At 42.3% G+C, this 19,855-nt stretch overlaps 1 protein-coding gene across 2 annotated transcripts in view; it reads left to right on the forward strand.

Moving 5' to 3' along the window:
* The first annotated feature begins 3,261 nt into the window (after positions 1-3,261).
* The window catches only part of RINT1 (RAD50 interactor 1), a 34,763-nt gene continuing 18,169 nt past the window's right edge, over positions 3,262-19,855 (forward strand). Inside the window, exons 1-7 of one of the 2 annotated variants that reach the window (XM_072791518.1) lie at positions 3,262-3,418; positions 3,645-3,690; positions 9,988-10,172; positions 14,867-15,108; positions 17,888-18,061; positions 18,161-18,310; positions 19,099-19,255. In XM_072791518.1, coding sequence (XP_072647619.1) covers positions 3,368-3,418; positions 3,645-3,690; positions 9,988-10,172; positions 14,867-15,108; positions 17,888-18,061; positions 18,161-18,310; positions 19,099-19,255 — 1,005 coding nt within the window. In that variant the 5' untranslated portion in view covers positions 3,262-3,367. Of the gene's footprint in view, positions 3,419-3,644; positions 3,852-9,987; positions 10,173-14,866; positions 15,109-17,887; positions 18,062-18,160; positions 18,311-19,098; positions 19,256-19,855 lie in introns of both variants that reach the window. The other variant, XM_072791519.1, reaches the window with a different exon arrangement.

The raw sequence follows: 19,855 nt of genomic DNA on the forward strand, positions 1-19,855 counted from the left end.
CTCTCTCTCTCTCTCTCTCTGTCTCTCATGAATAAATGAAATAAATAAATAAATAAATAAATACACATTCAGTGGCATTAAGTACATTCATGTTGTTGTGCAACCATCACAGCACTATTCATCTCCAGAACTCTTTCCATCTTGCAAAGCTGAAACTCTCTACTCAGGAAATAACAACTCCCCAGTCTCCCGGCCTCCTGGCCCCTGACAAGGACAGGTCTACTTTTAGTCTGGGTGAATTTTACAATTATAGGTAACTCATGTAAGTGGAATCATCCAGTATGTTTCTTTGTGACTGTCTTATTTCCTTCCTGTTCTTCCATGTTGTAACATGTATCAGAATTTCCTTCCTTTTTAAGATTGAATAATATCCCATTACATATTTAAATAACCACATTCTGTCACCTGTCATCAGTTGCGTTGCTTCCACCTTTTGGTTATTGTGAATAATGCTGTTATGAACATAGTTGTTTCAATATCTATTTGGGAACTTACTTTCAATTTCTTGAGTTACATACCCAGAAGTGGAACTGTAGTATCATATGGTAATTCTATTTTTTAAAGATTTTATTTATTTATTCATGAGAGACATAGAGAGGCAGAGCATAGGTAGAGGGAGAAGCAGGTTTGCTGCGGAGAGCCTGATGCAAGACTCGATCCCAGGACCCCGGGATCACCACCTGAGCTAAAGGCAGACGCTCCACTACTGAGCCACCCAGGTGCCCCAATAAATAAAATCTTAAAAAAAAAAAAAAAGCCTGTCCTACATTCCAACTCTCTCTAATAATTATTTAACAGCTTAATGTTCTCCTTGACTTTCAAATTACATCCGAACATGTATATTATGTATAATATTTGGGATCTTGCTTTGAAGCCACATCAGCACTCTGCATTGCTAAGTGCCTAACACACAATGTATCTCTTGTTTATCCTTATTATTGCTGAATATTCTGTCCTCTTAGGCTCCCTCTCTCCGCTCTGCAGATAGTAGTCAGTTGTTTTCTGTGCTCCCTCAGTCATTGCAAGCATTTCTGTTGTTGAGTCTACTGCATTTGATTTTAAATTGTTTATTTTCATTTCAATTCTCCTCACCAGAAAGTGAATTCTTTAGAAGCAAGAATTTGGGTTTGGAGCAATCTTTTTTTTTTTCTTTGACGTTTTTACTTTTAGCAGAGTTATGCATCTCCGTGATTTAGAGTCAAATAATTCTGTAGAAATCTTGTAAGTTGCAATGAAACGGCAAAGGCTGTACCCCCACACCCCCTTACCAATTTTCCCCTCCCCAAAGGCAGTCGTCTCGTCTTTTTAAAAAGCAAGATTTATTTATTTATATTTGGGAGGGAGGGGCAGAGGAAGAAGGAGAGAGAGAATCCCAGGCAGGCTCCCTGCTGAGTGTGGGGACTGAGGTGGGGCTCAATCCCACCAGCCTGAGATCACCACCTGAACCGAAATCAAGAGCTGGACGCTTAACTCAACAAGCCACCCAGGTGCCCCCATTTTGCCTCTTTTAACTGGTCATTGTGATATTTATCTTCATTTCTCTATATAAAATCTTTGCATTGCTATTTCTCGGTTTTTCACTTTTAAGTATTATCTATTGACTTCACCAGGTGGAAGATGAGAATTTAGCTCTTCGGCCTTTCCCCATCCCTTCCTCCACCCCCACCACACTTCTCATCTCTTTATCTGCTCAGTCTAGTTATACTGTCGTTTTTTTTATTTTTTAAAGAAATATTTTATTTATTTATTCATGAGAGATAGAGAGAGAGAGAGGCAGAGACACAGGCAGAGAAGCAGGCTCCATGTAGGGAGCCCGACGTGGGACTCGATCCAGGGTCTCCAGGATCACACCCCGGGCTGCAGGCGGCGCTAAACCACTGGGCCACCCGGGCTGCCCTATAGTGTCGTTTTTATTTTATTTTATTTTATTTTATTTTATTTTATTTTATTTTATTTTATTTTATTTTATTTTATTTTATTTTTATTTTTATTTATTTATGATATTCTCACAGAGAGAGAGGCAGAGACATAGGCAGAGGGAGAAGCAGGCTCCATGCACCGGGAGCCCGACGTGGGATTCGATCCCGGGTCTCCAGGATCGCGCCCTGGGCCAAAGGCAGGCGCCAAACCACTGCGCCACCCAGGGTTCCCAGTGTCGTTTTTAAATAGGTTTGTGTTTACTTCATTATGCATACAGGGTATACATAATGGGTATGGGTAAACATTACTAACACTACTAACATTACTAACATCTTAGGTGAAGTAGTATACTATGATTACTTCTCTTCTCCTGCTCAGCTTTTTTATTTCCTGCAGTTAATAATTACTTATTTTAATTTGGTATCCATTACTAAGACAAATTTACTATTTTAACCAGGGTAAAATATACAGTTTAGGGTTAAGTTTAAGTGTACAGTTTAAGTGCACATTCAGGGATCCCTGGGTTTAGCGCCGCCTTGGGCCCAAGGCGTGATCCTGGAGCCAAGTCCCCTAGTTCCTCTACCTACTCTTGCTGTCAGGTAACTCTTGGTACCCCTCTTTGTCAAAGGCCACTTTTTGGGGGGTCTCTGCATGGGGGTGAAGTGTATATTTGATGGTGAGTCCTCTTCCTCCGTATAGCTCCCAGTCCTTTACAACCAGATCTGCACCTTCCAGACAGGAAAGTGGAGGGTCATCTCTCAGGTGGGTCTGATTAGCCCTGAAAGAAAGATCCTAAGTTAACGACGTTGGAAATTCCCCCAACTAAACCGACCAAGCAAATTACATGAAAGCTGGCCAACAAGCCCCCTCACTTTCTCAGAACATCTGGAATCTCATCTAAAATATAAATTGAAATGGTTGGGGATCCCTGGGTGGCCCAGCGGTTTAGCACCTGCCTTCGGCCCAGGGCCTGATCCCACGTCTGGCTCCCTGCATGGAGCCTGCTTCTCCCTCTGCCTGTGTCTCTGCCTCTCTCTCTGCGTCTCTCATGAATAAATAAATAAAATCTTTTAAAAAAAATGGAAATGGTTGACATGGAACTTATGGGGTGGAGGGAGGGGCGCCTTCAAGTTCCGTTATTAAGGATCCTTAAGGACCGGGTGGGTGGGGTTTGCCCAAGCTGCGCAGGCCGGCCCGCCCCGCCCCGCCCCGCCCCGCCCCGCCCCGCCCCGCCCCGCCCCGCCCCGCCCCGCGGTCCCCCTTGGGCAGCCGCAGTGCCGGCCTCCTGCCAGCAGGGGGAAGCCGCGGCGCTCGGGGGGCGCGCCTGCGCGGGCAGGGCCTCTCTGGGAGGAGAGGAAGCGACCAGAGAGACCGGAGGGGAAGCGGCGGGGCCGCGGCCTCCCGGGCGCCCCGCGAGTCCACGCCCTGGGAGCCGCGCTGGCTGCGCATGGAGCCGAGGACTCGCGCGGAGGCGGGATGCTCCCCGCCGGCAGCCCCGGTGAGGCGCCCTGGGGGCCCGGGGCAGGGGCACGGGTCTCCCGAGGGACAGTGTCCGTGCGGGGGGCCCGGGGGGATGGCGGGCCTGGGGGGCGCAGCGACCCCCGGGGGGATGGCGGGGGGCGGGCGGCTCGCGGACCTCCCCGGTGCCGAGCACGCCCTCGGGCTCCCGGAAGACTCGCCGCGGCCCCTTCGGTCTTACCGTGTCGTTCTGTCTGTCCCCGTAGCGCTGCCCTCAAAGTGGCGATGGAAGCAAGGACGTCGAGGAGAAAAGTAAGCGACTCCAGACACCTTAGCGTCTCTGCCCGGACGTCTCCAGAACTCAGCGCTGCGGGCGGGCAGCCGAGAGGCTTGGCCTGCTGTCTAATCGATGCATCTTTTTTTTTTTTTTGGCACAGTAGGCTTGCGTAGTATTAAGTGCTGATTATCATTACGTACGTGTCTAAAACATGGGATGGCTTGGAGATCAGCACCTCCTGACCCCTGCTTAGCGCGGGGACTGGGGTGGCTTCCGCTGACGCGCTGCTGCCTCTCCTCCTGGATTCAGGATAATTGGGGCCCGCCTGTGTTTTTATGAAGCATCAGCTTATCGAGCTTCAGAAATTCGGAGGGGCTAACGATTTAGGAGAGATGACCACCAGCTTAATTTTTTTTTTTTAAGATTTTGTTTATTTATTCATGAGAGAGAGAGAGGGGCAGAGGCCGACTCCGCGCAGGGAGCCCGACGTGGGACTCGACCCCGGGTCTCCAGGATCACGCCCTGGACCGAAGGCGGCGCTACTCGGCTGAGCCACCGGGGCTGCCCACACCACCTTAATTGAAATCAAAATGGTTATAGGTTAAGTTGTACTTTACCTCCGGTGAATTTGCCATTAAAAGGTGATCTGGGGGGCAGCCCAGGTGCCTCAGCGGTTTAGCGCCGCCTTCAGCCCAGGGCGTGACCCTGGAGACCGGAGATCGAGTCCCACGTCGGGCTCCCAGCATATGGAGCCTGCTTCTCCCTCTGCCTGTGTCTCTGCCTCTCTCTCTCTCTCTCTCTGTGTCTCTCATGAGTAAATAAATAAAATCTTAAAAAAGAAAAAGAAGAAGTTGGTCTGGGAAGAAGAGTGCAAGGGGTAACTTGTTTCTTGGATCTTGGTCTGGAAAAAGAAGAGGGAAAAACGTCAAAATCTCTATTTCCTACCTAGGATAGGAGCATAAGCCAGGGATGTGGACATTCGTCATTTTAATGAGTGATGCATGGCAGGCTTTTCGAAATCAAGGAGTCTTCAGGGGCGTTTCAAGTGAAATTTGTTACAAGAAGAAAGGGGAAAGCATGTAATAGCTATTCCATCAGAGGATTTTGCTACTTTTCACCATGGCAAATGGTCTTGGAAGGAGGGAGGAGGAAGGGTGCTTACATTATCACAATGGCTTTAGGAGTCAGGCTTGCTCAGCCCGGGTGGCTCAGCAGTTTAGTGTCTGCCTTCCGCCCAGGGTGTGATCCTGGGGTCCTGGGATGAGTCCCATGTCGGGCTCCCTGCATGGAGCCTGCTTCTCCCTCTGCCTGTGTCTCTGCCTCTCCCTCTGTGTCTCTCATGAATAAATAGAATAATTTTTTAAAAAAGGAGTCAGGCTTGCCCTTAACATTGCCTGCTCACACGGTCTGTCTCAGAAGCCCTAAGGAGTCCACTTGACAGGCATAGCTCCCACAGCTCAGCTCCTTTGTTAAAAGATTGGAGAGTACCCCATATCTTTCAGTAAACCATTGCCTTTTCTCCCTCTGCCCAGATGCCTGGAAATTGATGCCTTCTGAGCCATCATTTAGTAGAACGATAGACAGACTATAGACTCTGTCCTTGTTCCTCCTTTGGTTTTTGGTCAATTTTGCAATCAGCAGTGCTCCTTACAAAAACAGGGAAGAAGAAAGTCACAAAAACCTCGCAAATCATCAGTGTGTCATCTTAATATCATTTGGGGTGGCTCAGTCAGTTAAGTGTCTGCCTTTGGTTCCCTGCTAGCAGGGAGTCCGCTTCTCCCTCTCCCTCTGCCCCTAGCCCCGCCTTGTGCTCTTTCTCTCTCTCTAATAAATTAATAGATGAATCTTCAAAAAATCATTTGATTAAGAATATACTATGCTGCATTTAAATGGTGATGTCAAAAGAATATAAAAGGTGAAAAAAATTTTAATAAAAAAATAAGTAGGGCAGCCCGGGTGGCTCAGCGGTTTAGCGCCACCTTTGGTCCAGGGCAGGATCCTGGAGACCCGGAATCGAGTCCCATGTTGGGCTCCTTGCATGGAGCCTGCTTCTCCCTCTGCCTGTGTCTCTGCCTCTCACTCTCTCTGTATCTCTAATAAATAAATAAAATCTTAAAAAAAAAAAAAGTAAATAAAAGTAAGTGAAGATAAAATTTGCTCCCAAAGCCACAGCGACCTTAGCATTCACCAGACATTCCCTCTGCACATAGCCCAGCCTGTGGGTGTCTGCAGATGCACCACACAATGCAGTTATTTAAGATAAAAAAGAGGATACTGTGACTCCTGTACATAACGTAGGTGGATTTCTGTATTGATAAAGTGTGATGCAGACCAGCCAATTCTCATATTTGAAGGAGAAAAAAATTTTTTTTAAATGAGTTGAGAGTCAGGAAACTTGGACTTTAATCCCGTTTATAACCCTCAGGTATAAGAGCTGGGCCAATGTTACAATTTTATAGTTGGGAAGTTGAGGCTAGTAGATTTATGCTAGTTTTTCTTCCACTCATGAGTGGGCTACTGGTACTAGTAGCATACAAAAAACTTTTAATTCTTTTTTTTTTAAAGCTTTTATTTAGTTACTTGACAGAGCACAAGTAGGCAGAGCAGCAGGCAGAGAGGGAGGGAGAAGCAGGCTTCCTGCTGAACAGAGATCTTGGGATCATGACCTGAGCCAAAGGCAGATGCTTAGCAAACTGAGACACCCAGGCACCCTGCTTTTAATTCTTACAAGCTGAAGAGAGCAAAGGAAAATTTGGTTTTGGGGAGCTGGAAGAGAAACATACCCAGTACTAAACACATTGGTATATATTCTGTTAATCTTTAGAGAAGTAATGGAGTATATGACAGTTCTATTTTGCATTTAGGCATATCTTTTTAAAAAATACTCATATTTCATTTTATCAGAAGTAACAGTTGTTTTGCAATGAGGCTGATTATAACCTCTTGCTTTCTCTTGTTGCTTTCTTAAAACTTCATTTTTGGTAAAGAGCCAAGTTCTACAAGGGCAGCTCTAGGAAGAACAGGGGCAAAGTTCTACCGGTATCGCTCCTCAGGAGGCTCTATTCTCCCAGCTTTATCTCTTGTGCACACACACTTCTCTCTCTCTCTCTCTCTTTCTTTCTTTCTTTCTTTCTTTCTTTCTTTCTTTCTTGAAATTACTATAGTTTCTGTAATTAAACATATGCTAATACGATCAAGCTTTTAATTTGTTTTTGTTGTTTTTTTAAAGATTTTATTTATTTATTCATGAGAGACACAGAAAGAGAGAGAGAGGCAGAGACACAGGCAGAGGGAGAAGCAGGCTCCATGCAGGGAGCCTGATGTGGGACTCAAACCTGGGACTCAATCCTGGGACTAAATCCTGGGGCTCCAGGATCACACTCTGGGGTGAAAGCAGGTGCTAAACCACTGAGCCCCCCCAGGGATCCCCCTGTTAATTGTTTCAAGAGGACCAAATCCTTCAGTTAAAGCTGAAGGGGAGAAATGCGCTCTATGTTCAGGTTTATTCTAAGGTTTGGTTTCTAGAAAGTCTGCTTTTTCTCTGGGATCTTCTGTTATAGCAATTATTTTCATCTGGAGATCAGTGGTTATTCCACTTATATTTTTACATTATCTCTTTTTTTTAAGATTTTATTTATTTATTTGAGAGAGAGTGTACAAGGGGGGGTACAGAGGGGAGAGAAGGGGACAAGCGGACTTCCTGCTGAGCATGCAGCCCACTATGGGGCTTGACACAGGGCTCCATCTTTTGCCCCTGAAATCCCAACCTGAGCTGAAATCAAGAGTCAGATGCTTAACCGCCTGCGCCTCCTAGGCAACCCCCACCCCCCATTTTTTTTGTTTTAATCTATAGGTGCTACTTAAAAATAGGGAGATAAAGACCTATGTGTGGAATAATTCAAATTGTGGACTGAATGGAGTTGAGCATATTGGCTAGTGGGGAGCTTAGTGACCCCACAGTGAAAGGCAGCTGCCATTATACCAAGCTTCCTAACCTTCTCCTGGAAGAAGGATACCATAGGGAAACAGATACTTCAAAGGAAACAGTGTATCTGAGCACAGAGGGGTGGAGTGGGAGTGGCACATGACGGCAACTGTGGATCATGTCACTCCTGCCAAGACAACCCTTGGCCCTCAGGTTTCTCTGGGGTGTAGGCATGACCACTTGGCACAGATGGTCAGGGAAGGTATAGGGGGAGATACTCTGGAAAGGAGGAGCCGTATTGTGCATCCACAAATTTAGGACAGTGGAAAAGAATTTGATTTCAAGTGGATTAAGTGTTTACTAGAAATTTGTTTCTTTGAATAAAAATGGAAAATTATTTATTTATGTATTTTTAAAAAGATTTTATTTATTTATTCATGAGAATACACAGAGAGAGAGAGGCAGAGACCGGCAGAGGGAGAAGCAGGCTCCATGCAGGGAGCCCGACGTGGGACTTGATCCTGAGACTCCAGGATCAGGCCCTGGGCTGATGGCGGCACTAAACCGCTGAGCCACCCAGGCTGCCCTATTTATGTATTTGAATCTTGGCTTATTCCATAAAGAATTAGAGGCAGCTTAAGTTGCTTAATTATTTCCTGAACATTGTAGATAGTGGAGGAGGGTATAGATGCTTACAGAGTGAAAAACTGACTTGGAAATGATGGGAAATGATCGGTTTTCAAGTGCAAAGCAAGGAATGGGCTCTTTGGGAAATCCTACCTCCTAAATGGGGTGAGAGCAGAGCTGCACAGTGTTCCTGTTTTCAATGGGCATTGTTTGCTCCATTACAATCTGTGCTGCCTCTCCTACCACTCTTCCCTAGAAATGGCTCAGGGGTGCGAGTCACCCACTCTTGTCACATTTAATAAGTATAATGTGGGTCAGTCCAAGTCTCATTTATTTGCCGTGGAAGGAATCTCACTTCAGACTGTACAACTTAGTGGTTGCACCAGTCGTTTTGAGTTTTTCATAGTAACTTGTGTTTTCTCTCGCACTTCCTTTTATTCTTCTTTTTCTGACATGAGCATCTATGTACAATGGCATTGAAGCTTTTTTGTTTGTTTGTTTTTGCATTTGAAGCTTTTAAAACTTTTTTACTCTTATAAGAGGAGTTTATACTCATTGGTCAGCCTTTCAATTGTTTTTCATATCCTTGAAATCTTTTCAGTACTGTTTTTCTCTTTTTTTTTTAACATTTTATTTTATTTTTTAAAGATTTTAGTTATTTATTAATGAGAGACACAGGCAGGAGAAGCAGGCTCCATGTAGGGAGCCCGATACGGAACTCGATCCCAGAACTCTGGGATCATGCCCTAGGTCCAAGGCAGATGCAATTGGTCCTCCTTTGGTGTTATTCTAGACCACAATCTGTTTCCTTACAAATTTTGAAAATATATTACTACTGTAGTGAAACCCAGATCAATAAGATTTGACCTTTTTTTTTTTTTTTTTTTTTTTAGATTTTATTTATTTATTCATGAGAGACACAGAGAAAGAGAGAGGCAGAGACACAGGCAGAGGGAGAAGCAGGCCCCATGCAGGGAGCCCAATGTGGGACTCGATCCCCAGTCTCCAGGATCAGGCCCTGGGCTGAAGGTGGTGCTAAACCGCTGAGCCCCCTGGGCTGCCCAGATTTGACCATTTTTTAACTCTAGTAATAAAATAGATTTGTAAGATAAAAGTCTTCTAGAAAAGTCTAACATCTGCTTGTAACTGCATCGTCATGCCAGTATCTGTTGAAACCTGTGGTTACTAGACAGACTTCGAGACTTTTCTTTCACTCTGAATTTCCTCAGCTCTTAAGCGTTTTTTTTGTTTGTTTTGTTTTGTTTTAAGATTTTATTTATTTATTCATGAGAGACACAGAGAGAGAGAAGCAGAGACACAGGCAGAGGGAGAAACAGGCTCCCTGCAAGGAGCCCAACGTGGGACTCAACCCTGGGTCGCCAGGATCATGCCCTGGGCTGAAGGTGGCACTCAACCGCTGAGCCACCCGGGCTGCCCAAGCTCTTAAGCATTTTGTACTTGATAGATTGCTTTATAACTATTCATTTGGGTATTTTTTTGTGTGTGTACAAAAAAATCCAAATGAACATATATATACATACACACATGCTTATGCATATATATATACTATATTCATTTTGGTATTTTTGTGTGTATACATATATTTTGTGTGTGTGTATGTGGTATGTATATACATGAACATATATATGCATACCCTATATAGTGTTTCCTTTAAATTACAAACTTTTGAAGGTAGATATATTGCTTTATCTATGTTTTATTTTTCCTTTAACCGTGTGGTACTTAGTAATGCTGAATAATTGTTATTCTTTCATTTCAGGTAACATAAATATTATAGCTCTTGTTGGAAATGAACAAGTCAATGAAGATACAGATAATGGTGATCTCCCTGCCTACGTGTCTGCATTTATAGAAAAAGAAGTTGGAAATGACCTTAAATCTTTAAAGAAACTTGATAAACTCATAGAACAGATGACGGAAAATAAAATGCAGTTAGAAGAACAGGCAAGTATTAAAACTCCTTGAAATAGGGGCACGTGGGTGGCTCAGTTAGTTAAACGTCTGCCTGCAGTTCAGGTCATGATCTCGGGGTCCTGGGATCGAGTCCTGTGTTGGGCTTCTCAGCTCATGTTCTCTCTTTAAATAAAATCTTTAGGGCAGCCCTGGTGGCTTAGCGGTTTAGCGCCGCCTTCAGTCCAGGGCATGACCCTGGAGACCCAGGATCGAGTCCCACGTCAGGCTCCCTGCATGGAGCTTGCTCCTCCTCTGCCTGTGTCTCTGCCTCTCTCTGTGTGTCTCTCATGAATAAATAAATAAAATCTTTAAAAATAAATAAATAAAATCTTAAAAAAAAACCTCACTGAAATAATATCAGAAGTAGATACATACTATAATATAAACATACCCATTATTGTATAGGGAATTTTGAAGACATAGCTTGTGAAAAGTAGTGTAATCATTTAAAACTGTTGTATATCTTTTAAGGACTTACAGCATGCTAGTATTTTATAAATTACATAAAAGACAAAAGATCTTGAGGGTGCCTTGCAGTCTCAGTCAGTGGAGTGTGCAACTTTGATTTCAGGATAGTGAATTCAAGCCCCACGTGGGGTGGAGAGTTTACTTAAAAATAAAATCTTTAAAAAAGAAAAAGAAAGAAAGAGTTCCTGCTGATATGATTTAGGTCTTAAAAACATAATGACGGCTAGCATTTTAAGTAGCTTTTCATACAGTGACTTTTAAAGTGTAAAAGCACTTTAAAAGTATGTCATTTCATGGTGTACAAAAGTGTTATAGTACCGTCATTTCAAACTTTGTATATGCCCACTCATAAGGAGAAAATGTGAAAATTAGTATAACATAATAATGGTTATTTCTGGGTGGTTGGTTAACAGGTGATTTATTTGCTTCATGTCTTTATTTCCAAGTATTTTCTTTTTATAGTGAATGTATTACTTAAAATAGTTTTTAAAAAACCCAGTGAATGTAATCTTAAAAAATAAGTGGATCCTTTTACTTGCAAGAGTGTGTTTGTCAAGGATAAAAGCTGTATGTCCTGTAACTACTACACTGGGTTAAATAGACTGTGTGTGGCTGTGTGGGTGTGTTAGCCCTGGGTTGTCAGTCCTGTGTTCCCATCCCCAGCACCCCAGGCCTCCCATCTCCCTGTCTCTCCACAATGGCTACCACAGTTCTCTAAGCATGGCCCCGCCCCGTCCTCCTGTTCCTTCTGGCAGGCAAGCTCTGCCATACATGCATATGTATGGTGGGCTCTTGAGAGGAAAGGTGAGTGGTCCTCAGCCCCCCGGCAGTCCTTCCATGGCTGCTTCTTTGGGAAGGTCGGCTCCTCTGCCTCTGCCCTCAGCTGCTCTTCTGAACTTTCCCCAAGATACCTACCCCACGCGGCCATTCTGTCTTTTCCTTTTCCCAAAAAGAACAAATTCAGGGGACTTAGCATGAACTACTGAACAGTCTATCCCACTTTCCACAAACTTATTTGCAACCTTTTCCACTACGTAATTCAGCAGAGGATCAATCTGAGACAGTCATGCCTCACGTTCCACCTGCCACCCGAGTGAACTTGCTTCTTGTTTCCTCCTCTGCTGCTCAGCCAGTCCTGTCCTCTCAGAATAGGGACACGCCCAGATCTTTTCCTGAAAACCCAAACTAAAAACCCTCGCCTCATTTTACTAGGTGTTAGTTTCTTCCTTTTCTCCTTAGGCTTTCTCAAAAAGTTCATCTTTCTTCATGTCTATCTCCACTTCCCAGTCAGGCTCATTTTCCTGATGACCATGGAAGCTTTGGCCGGAGTCCCTCACTGAACCTTAAATTCAGCATGTCTGTCTCTTCAGATGTTTCCCTTGGAAAATGGCAGCACCATCTGCCTGTTACTTGGGCCTGAACCTAGGAACCTTCCTAGATTGCTTGTCATCCTGCCTCCACTGCCCGGTCACCAAGACTTCAGAGTCGGCCCCCCTTCACATCTCCCATGTTCATCTGTGCCCTCATTCCACCCCTTATGCCACCAGTTTAGGGCTGCAGGCTCTCCTGCACTCGATGGCAGTTTGCCCAGCCTCTCTTGCCTTCTTGTCCCCACAGCAACTGTCTCTTGTTTTTATTCTTTACAGAAATTGTATTGTGTAAATAAACATGTATGAAGTATAGCTAAAATCTTTGTGTACATAATAAGCATATGTGTACTTTAAATATGCATAGCTTTACTTTTTTAAAAAAAATTTTATTTATTTATTCACAAGAGGCACAGACAGAGGCAGAGACACAGGCAGAGGAAGAAGCAGGCTCCATGCAGGGAGCCCAACGTGGGACTCGATCCGGGGACTCGAGGATCACACCCTGGGCCAAAGACAGGTGTTAAACTGCTGAGCCACCCAGGGATCCCCTTACTTTTTATAATTAACGTCTAATTTTTGTATCAATCTATATAGGTCTCTCTTTTTTAATGGTTTATTCAACAGTGGTTCTATATAATTTACTTAACCAGGCTCTTATTGGTCAACATTTTTGCTATTTCTAGTTTTTATTATTGCAAATAGGAGAATAAACATAATATTTTGTCACATTACTTTTTATTTACTTATTTATTTATTATTATTATTATTTATTTATTTATTTATGATAGTCACACAGAGAGAGAGAGAGGCAGAGACATCGGCAGAGGGAGAAGCAGGCTCCATGCACCGGGAGCCCAACGTGGGACTCGATCCCAGGTCTCCAGGATCGCGCCCTGGGCCAAAGGCAGGCGCTAAACCGCTGCGCCACCCAGGGATCCCTCACATTACTTTTTAAATCATAAATTTAACCAAATGAGTCCCTTGTTAAAAACTTGCGGGGCACCTGGGTAGCTCAGTCGGTTAAGCATCCGACTCTCTCAGCTCAGGTCTCGACCTTGGGTCATGAGTTCAAGCTCTACACTTGAACCTTACCGAACCTTAAATTCAGTTTTGTTTTCTTAAAGATTTATTTATTCATAACAGACAGAGAGAGAGAGGCAGAGACACAGGCAGAGGGAAAAGCAGGCTCCATGCAGGGAGCCCGATGTTGGACTCGCCCTGAGACGAAGGCAGATGCTCAATTGCTGAGCCACCCAGGCATCCTTGGAACCTACTAAAAAAAAAAAAACAAAAAAAAAACAAAAAAAAGACAAAACAACTATTAATGGCTTCCCATTGCCTGTTGGAGAAAGCCCACATTCTTCTGAGGCACAAGATGCTCCTGTGATCTCGTCTCTCCCTACTAGTCTAGGCTCATCTCTTCTTTCTACGTTTGTCTTTTGAACGGTATTCTGTGCCTTACTCAGCTCTTTGCTGTTCTCTGATCATGACTGAGCCATTCCTTTTGCCTGGAATGCCCTTTCCATCCAAAGTTTCCCAGAAAATTCCCGCCCATCCTGTGAAGGTCTGTGTGGGAGCCATGCAAGCACAATTAATTGCCTTGTGCCTCAAAACCTTGCTCTCCAAAGTGTGGGAGCTTGTTAAACATGCAGAATCTCAGTCCCTACCTCAGACCTAGTGAGTTCAAATTAGCATTATATCAGATCTCTAGGTGATTCCCATGTACATTCAGTTTTGGGAAACACTGCCTTAGTACCTCATTACACCTAGCATCTCTCTTTTATTGCATTAATCCTATAATACAGTAATTATTTGCTTATATTTCTTTTCCATACGAACTGAGCTTAAGGGCATATGCTATGTCTTGTCTATTCCAAGCACAATGCCTTGTACAGTGTCTAATCATTGTTTATTAAATTGAAGTTCCCCTGTAATAGTCTTTTTTTTTTTTAAAGATTTTTTATTTATTTATTCATAGAGACACAGAGAGAGAATGAGAGGCAGAGACACAGGCAGAGGGAGAAGCAGGCTCCATGCAGAGAGCTTGACATGGGACTCGATCCAGGGTCTCCAGGATCACGCCCCGAGCTGGAGGCGGCGCTAAACCGCTGCGCCACCGGGGCTGCCCTGTAATAGTTTTTATATTGTGTTGATAACTGATATTTGGGACGCCTGGGTGGCTCAGTGGTTGGGCGTCTGCCTTTGGCTCAGGATGTGATCTTGGAGTCCCAGGATCGAGTCCCACATCGGGCTTCTTGCATGGAGCCTGCTTCTCCCTCTGCCTGTGTCTCTGTCTTTCTCTGTGTCTCTCATGAATAAATAAAGCTTAAAAAAAACCCTGATGTTTGTATATGTTTTTCCATATGCTATAAGAATTAACAAATACACCATATCTCAAGTTATTACCAGGATATCATCTTACCAAGTCAGTGGTTCTTAACCTGGAATTAAGTCAGAATCACCTGGGTAACTTTTGCAACAGATACTCAGATTTTTAGAATCAGAGCTTCATTTATTTTTGAAGGAAAGTATTTAGTAGCTAAAGCATAAAAATAACCTCTGACTGGGCCATCTGAAAGTGCTGAGCTTCATGAAGGCAGATCCCGAGGTCCTTACTAGGGTGAGAGGCTGCTCCCCACACATCATCACGTACAGCATTTTGTGTTAGGTTTGTTTGGTACAGGATGCAGAAATCGCACTTTTTTTTTTCCACACTTTTCTTTGAAGCTTATAATTGACAATTTTCAATTCTGTTAGAACAAATATGTGTTTTGAAGGTAATATAATAAAAAAGGGTTATGAAAATTTTATCTCATTGCTGCTCTTCTTTGTTTTTGGTATGGTCAGGTGCTTACAATTTCATCAGAAATCCCCAAAAGAATTCAGAGTGCCTTAAAAAATGCAGAAGAATCAAAGCAATTCCTTAATCAGTTTCTAGAGCAAGAAACTCATCTCTTCAGTTCCATTAACAGTCATTTGCTGACTGCACAGCCCTGGATGGAGGATCTTGGGGCCATGATCAACCAAATTGAGGAGATTGAGCGCCATCTTGCTTACCTTAAATGGATTTCACAAATTGAAGAACTAAGGTAAAAAGGGCCGCTTTGTTCTCGTAATTATTATTTTCCTTTGAGGATCTGTCTTAGCGAGTGCATGCATGCCATTAAATAATTGAGTTAATTAAAGATGATAATAATGTAATTTTACCAGTTCTGAGAATAGCATTATGATAATGATTCTCTTGTGAATGAACATAAACTTTTCTGGGAGATTAATTTGCATTTGAAAGAAAGTAATCTAAGTAAAAAATTTAAGTCCTATAGTTGTATTGTGAACACATGATAAAAACTACTATTATTTATAAAACCAAATTAATAAAAACATTCTTCAGTGTAGTAATATTCTCTACTTTTTAGACATGGTCACTTGATTAAATGGATTGCTTTCTCTTAAATTTCTATTATTTTCAATGGGAATCATCTAATAAGAGCTACACAGTATTTGTAAATGACTAACAGAGTTTTGCTACCTGTGAGTTAGGAGGGGAAGAAGTACATCTCTTTTTTTTTTTTTTTTTTAAGATTTTTTTATTTATGAGAGACACAGAGAGAGAGAGGCAGAGATACAGGCAGAGGGAGAAGTAGGCTCCATGCAGGGAGCCCGATGTGGGACTTGATCCTCCTGGGACTCTATCCTAGGACTCCAGGACCATGCTCCCGGCTGAAGGCAGGCGATAAACCACTCAGGGATCCCCAGAAGTACATCTTCCTGGAATGAATGTATGTCAATGGTGTTGACTATCAGTGTCTGGTATTGCCTTCCAGACAAGCTAAATGAACATTTTTGCCTAGATTGGCAGATTGTTTGGTTTCATGGTAGAGTCCCCCAGCCCCTCAGCATGGTTCCATCCTGCCTTGGCGTTAAGTATACTCTTGCTCTAAAGTTGTCAGCAACCATTCATGTTGTCTGGAAGACTTGAGGAAGAAAGGTCATCCAAGAATCTTAATGTCCCATGGTAAATTTTAAAGAATTTAACCTATCAGGACTGTGAAAATCTTTGTTTTGCTTATGAGGTTTACATTTACAGAAAATGTGGTATGCTTATTAAGACTGTAGTGTTACCAGTGATTCCAGAAGTCAAGTTAAGGTTTTTAGGCCATCTCTTTCTTGTTTAGATAAATTTTTTTCAGTGAATGAATTTGAAAACTTGCTTCTTTTTACTTCACTGTTATGGCTCCTCTGAGAGAAAATACCAGAAAGGGACAATATTAATGACCTTATTAAGTAGAATAAATTGTTTAAAAGCCTCACTCTTATAGTAGCCAAAGTAATAGATTAATTAAAATAGGACTATGGTTATGGATAGCTTTTATCTGATGTTGGAATTGTTTAAAAGAGAAATTTGGCCTGGAAATTATATTGGAAATAGTAATCAAATTCATAATCAACTAGAGCACAGCTATTTCGCTCTTTAATAACATGCTCTTTCCTTTAGGTTTTCCATGATAAATCTCTATTTCTGGCTTCTTTTGGGCTTCCAAGATTTTCCACATCTCCTCATTTTTCTGTAATGTTCATCTTTCTTTCTTTCTTTCTTTCTTTCTTTCTTTCTTTCTTTCTTTCTTTCTTTCTTTCTTTCTTTCTTCCTTCCTTCCTTCCTTCCTTCCTTCCTTCCTTCCTTCCTTCCTTCCTTCCCTTTTTTTTTTAAGATTTTATTTTTTTATTCATGAGAGAGACAGAGAGAGAGAGAGAGGCAGAGACACAGGCAGAGAGAGAAGCAGGCTCCATGCAGGGAGCCTGATGTGGGACCTGAACCCTGTACCCCGGGATACCACGCCTGAGCCAAAGGCAGATGCTGAACTGCTAAGCCACCCAGGCATCCCTGTTATTATTATTATTATTATTATTATTATTATTATTATTATTATTTTTAAAGATTTTATTTATTTATTAATGAGAGACAGAGAGAGAGAAAGAGGCAGAGGGAGAAGCAGGCTCCATGCAGGGAGCCTGATGTGGGACTCGATCCAGGAACTGCGGAATTTTGTCTTGAGCCAAGGCAGATGCTAAAGCACTGAGCCACCCAGGGGCCCTTGTTATTATTTAAAAAAAAAAATTTTTTTTTTGAGAGAGAGTTGAGCCAGGGAGGGATAGAGGGAGAGAATCTTAAGCAGGTTCCACACCCCAGCACTGAGCCCCACGTAGGGCTTGATCTCACAACCCTGAGATCATGACCTGAGCTGAAATCAAGAGTTGGACGATTAACTGACTGAGCCACCCAGCAACCCTTAGAATATGTATTTTTGGGCCGGGTCGCTCGGCGGTTTAGTGCCGCCTTCAGCCCAGGGCCTGATCCTGGAGACCTGGGATCGAGTCCCACATTGGGCTCCCTGCATGGAGCCTGCTTTTCCCTCTGCCTGTGTCTCTGCCTCTCCCTCTCTCTCTGTGTGTCTCTCATGAGTAAATAAATAAAATCTTAAAAAAAAAAAAATCTGTATTTTTATCAAAAGAAACATCTCATTTTAATTTTCAAATTTTTACTTTTTATCAAAGTATAGTTGACACACATCTAATTTTTAAATTAAATGCTTGCTTTATCAAGTCAAATAAGCAAAATGGTAGCTCATGAGATCTGTTTGGCTGTTTCAAAGAATTTGATTAATTGGTTTTACATGGGAAGTTTGATTTCTAGGCTTTCCTAGAAAAATTTTAAGCTTTGACCACATTGGTAAAAAAGCCACTTCTAGCTGGTGCTTCCTTCTTCCTTATGTGTAACTTTATATACAACAAGAGGGAGAAGTAGTTTCTCTGCATTTGGAATTGTTTTGAACAGATCATCTTTGAAATTTGCTTTGCCTCATTTTACAGTGATAACATTCAACAATATCTGATGACCAATAATGTCCCAGAGGCAGCCTCTACTCTGGTGTATATGGCGGAACTTGATATTAAGCTTCAGGAATCATCTTGTACTCATCTTCTTGCTTTCATGAGAGCCACTGTTAAATTCTGGCATAAGATTCTCAAGGACAAACTTACAAGGTAAGGAATTCACCCCATATTCCATGGTAATTGCTTTCAGGTGGTATTTGGTGACAGTTGCATTTTAACTGAAATACATGTGTTACTTTTCTGTTACAGTGATTTTGAGGAAATTTTAGCTCAACTTCATTGGCCATTCATCACACCTCCCCAGTCTCAAACTGTTGGCCTGAGTCGACCAGCCAGTGGCCCAGAGATATACAGTAACCTGGAGACACTGTTTTGTCAGCTTCTAAAACTACAAACATCGTATCTTTGTTGGAGTTAAAACTTGCTAAATTATTATTTTTTCCTAGCGTGGATTCGTGGCTAGAGAGTAGAACTTTTTGAAAGTGACCAAGAAACCAAATGGACGTACTTGGTTTGGACTTGATCTGTATATACCTGTGGATGGCTGGATTGTTCTCTTTCAGAGTGACTTGCATGTGGGAACGGTGAGGGGTGAGGGTTCAGACTGAAATACGACTGACTCAGGTTTACATCATGCATAGGTCTCTTGGGACAACAGAAAAAAAAAAGGGCAGCTGGGAGGAGACCTTAGTAACTTAGTGTTAGTTAATTAATATTTATTTTTTAAAGGTTTATTTATTTATTTATTTATTTATTTATGATAGACATAGAGAGGCAGAGACACAGGAGGAGGGAGAAGCAGGCTCCATGCCGGGAGCCCAACGCGGGACTCAATCCTGGGATTCCAGGATCGCGCCCTGGGCCAAAGGCAGGCGCTAAACCGCTGAGCCACCCAGGGATCCTAATTTTTATTTTTTTACTTAGTGTTAATTTAATAAAGTGATTACTTAAATGTGTTTCCTTCCTTACTATTTTTTATTTTAGGAAAGATCAATTCTAATAATATTTTTTGTGTACTTTTTATTGAAATCATGTGCAGTGTAAAATTATCTGTATTACAATTAGTTTTACTTAGTATCTTATATATTTGTTGGAAAAATAAATTGTGTATATATGTAGGTAAATACGTGTGTATGTATATACACACATATATAGACTTTTCTTTCTCCTTGACCCGACTATGTCAGAGATGAATTACTTACTGAGCCAAAACAACTTCCAGAAAAATATTGTCTTCCCGCATCCCCTTCTGTCATCCTGCCCATCCAGATTATGCTGACTCCCCTTCAGAAAAGGTTCCGGTATCACTTCCGAGGGAACCGACAGACTAATGTGATAAGCAAGGTATGCTTTGTCAACTCTGGCCCTTGGTTTTTGTTAATAGCAAATGTTAAGTGTTCCATACTTTATCTGGTTTAAGTTAAAATCTGATTCCATTCATGTTTCTCTTCTCTAAAGAGCTAAATTCCTATTTTGTCAATGCCCTTGATAGATCTATTTCAGGACTTCTGTTGAGGAGTTGTCAGAATCTGCTCACTCATTAGCACATCATCTGACCAGTCTCAAGTTCCCCTGTGTGTGTGCTGTAGCATCTGTGGGGCACTTTTTACACCCGGCTCCCCATTTCACTGTGCAGATTGCTCCCTTGCAGTTTATATCAGAAAGAGAAGCTAAAGTCAAAAGATAGTCAAGTATTAGCTTCTGAATAGATTGTTGATGCTAAAATGGTTTGTGGCTGTACGGGAATGATGGAAATGGCTGTAAGGAAATTATCACCAACATATAGGTGGGGGGATTCCAGCCATGTATATCGGAGATAATTGTTGAGATTTTTCTTTAACTTGAAAAACCATAAGGCATTTTTTAAAAATGAAATTTTTTTTAATTTCTTTTTTTTCTTCCTTTTTTTTTTTAATTTCTTTTTTTATTTATGTATGATAGTCA

The sequence above is a fragment of the Canis lupus genome, chromosome 21, assembly GCF_048164855.1.
Source record: "Canis lupus baileyi chromosome 21, mCanLup2.hap1, whole genome shotgun sequence".
Lineage (NCBI taxonomy): Eukaryota > Metazoa > Chordata > Mammalia > Carnivora > Canidae > Canis > Canis lupus.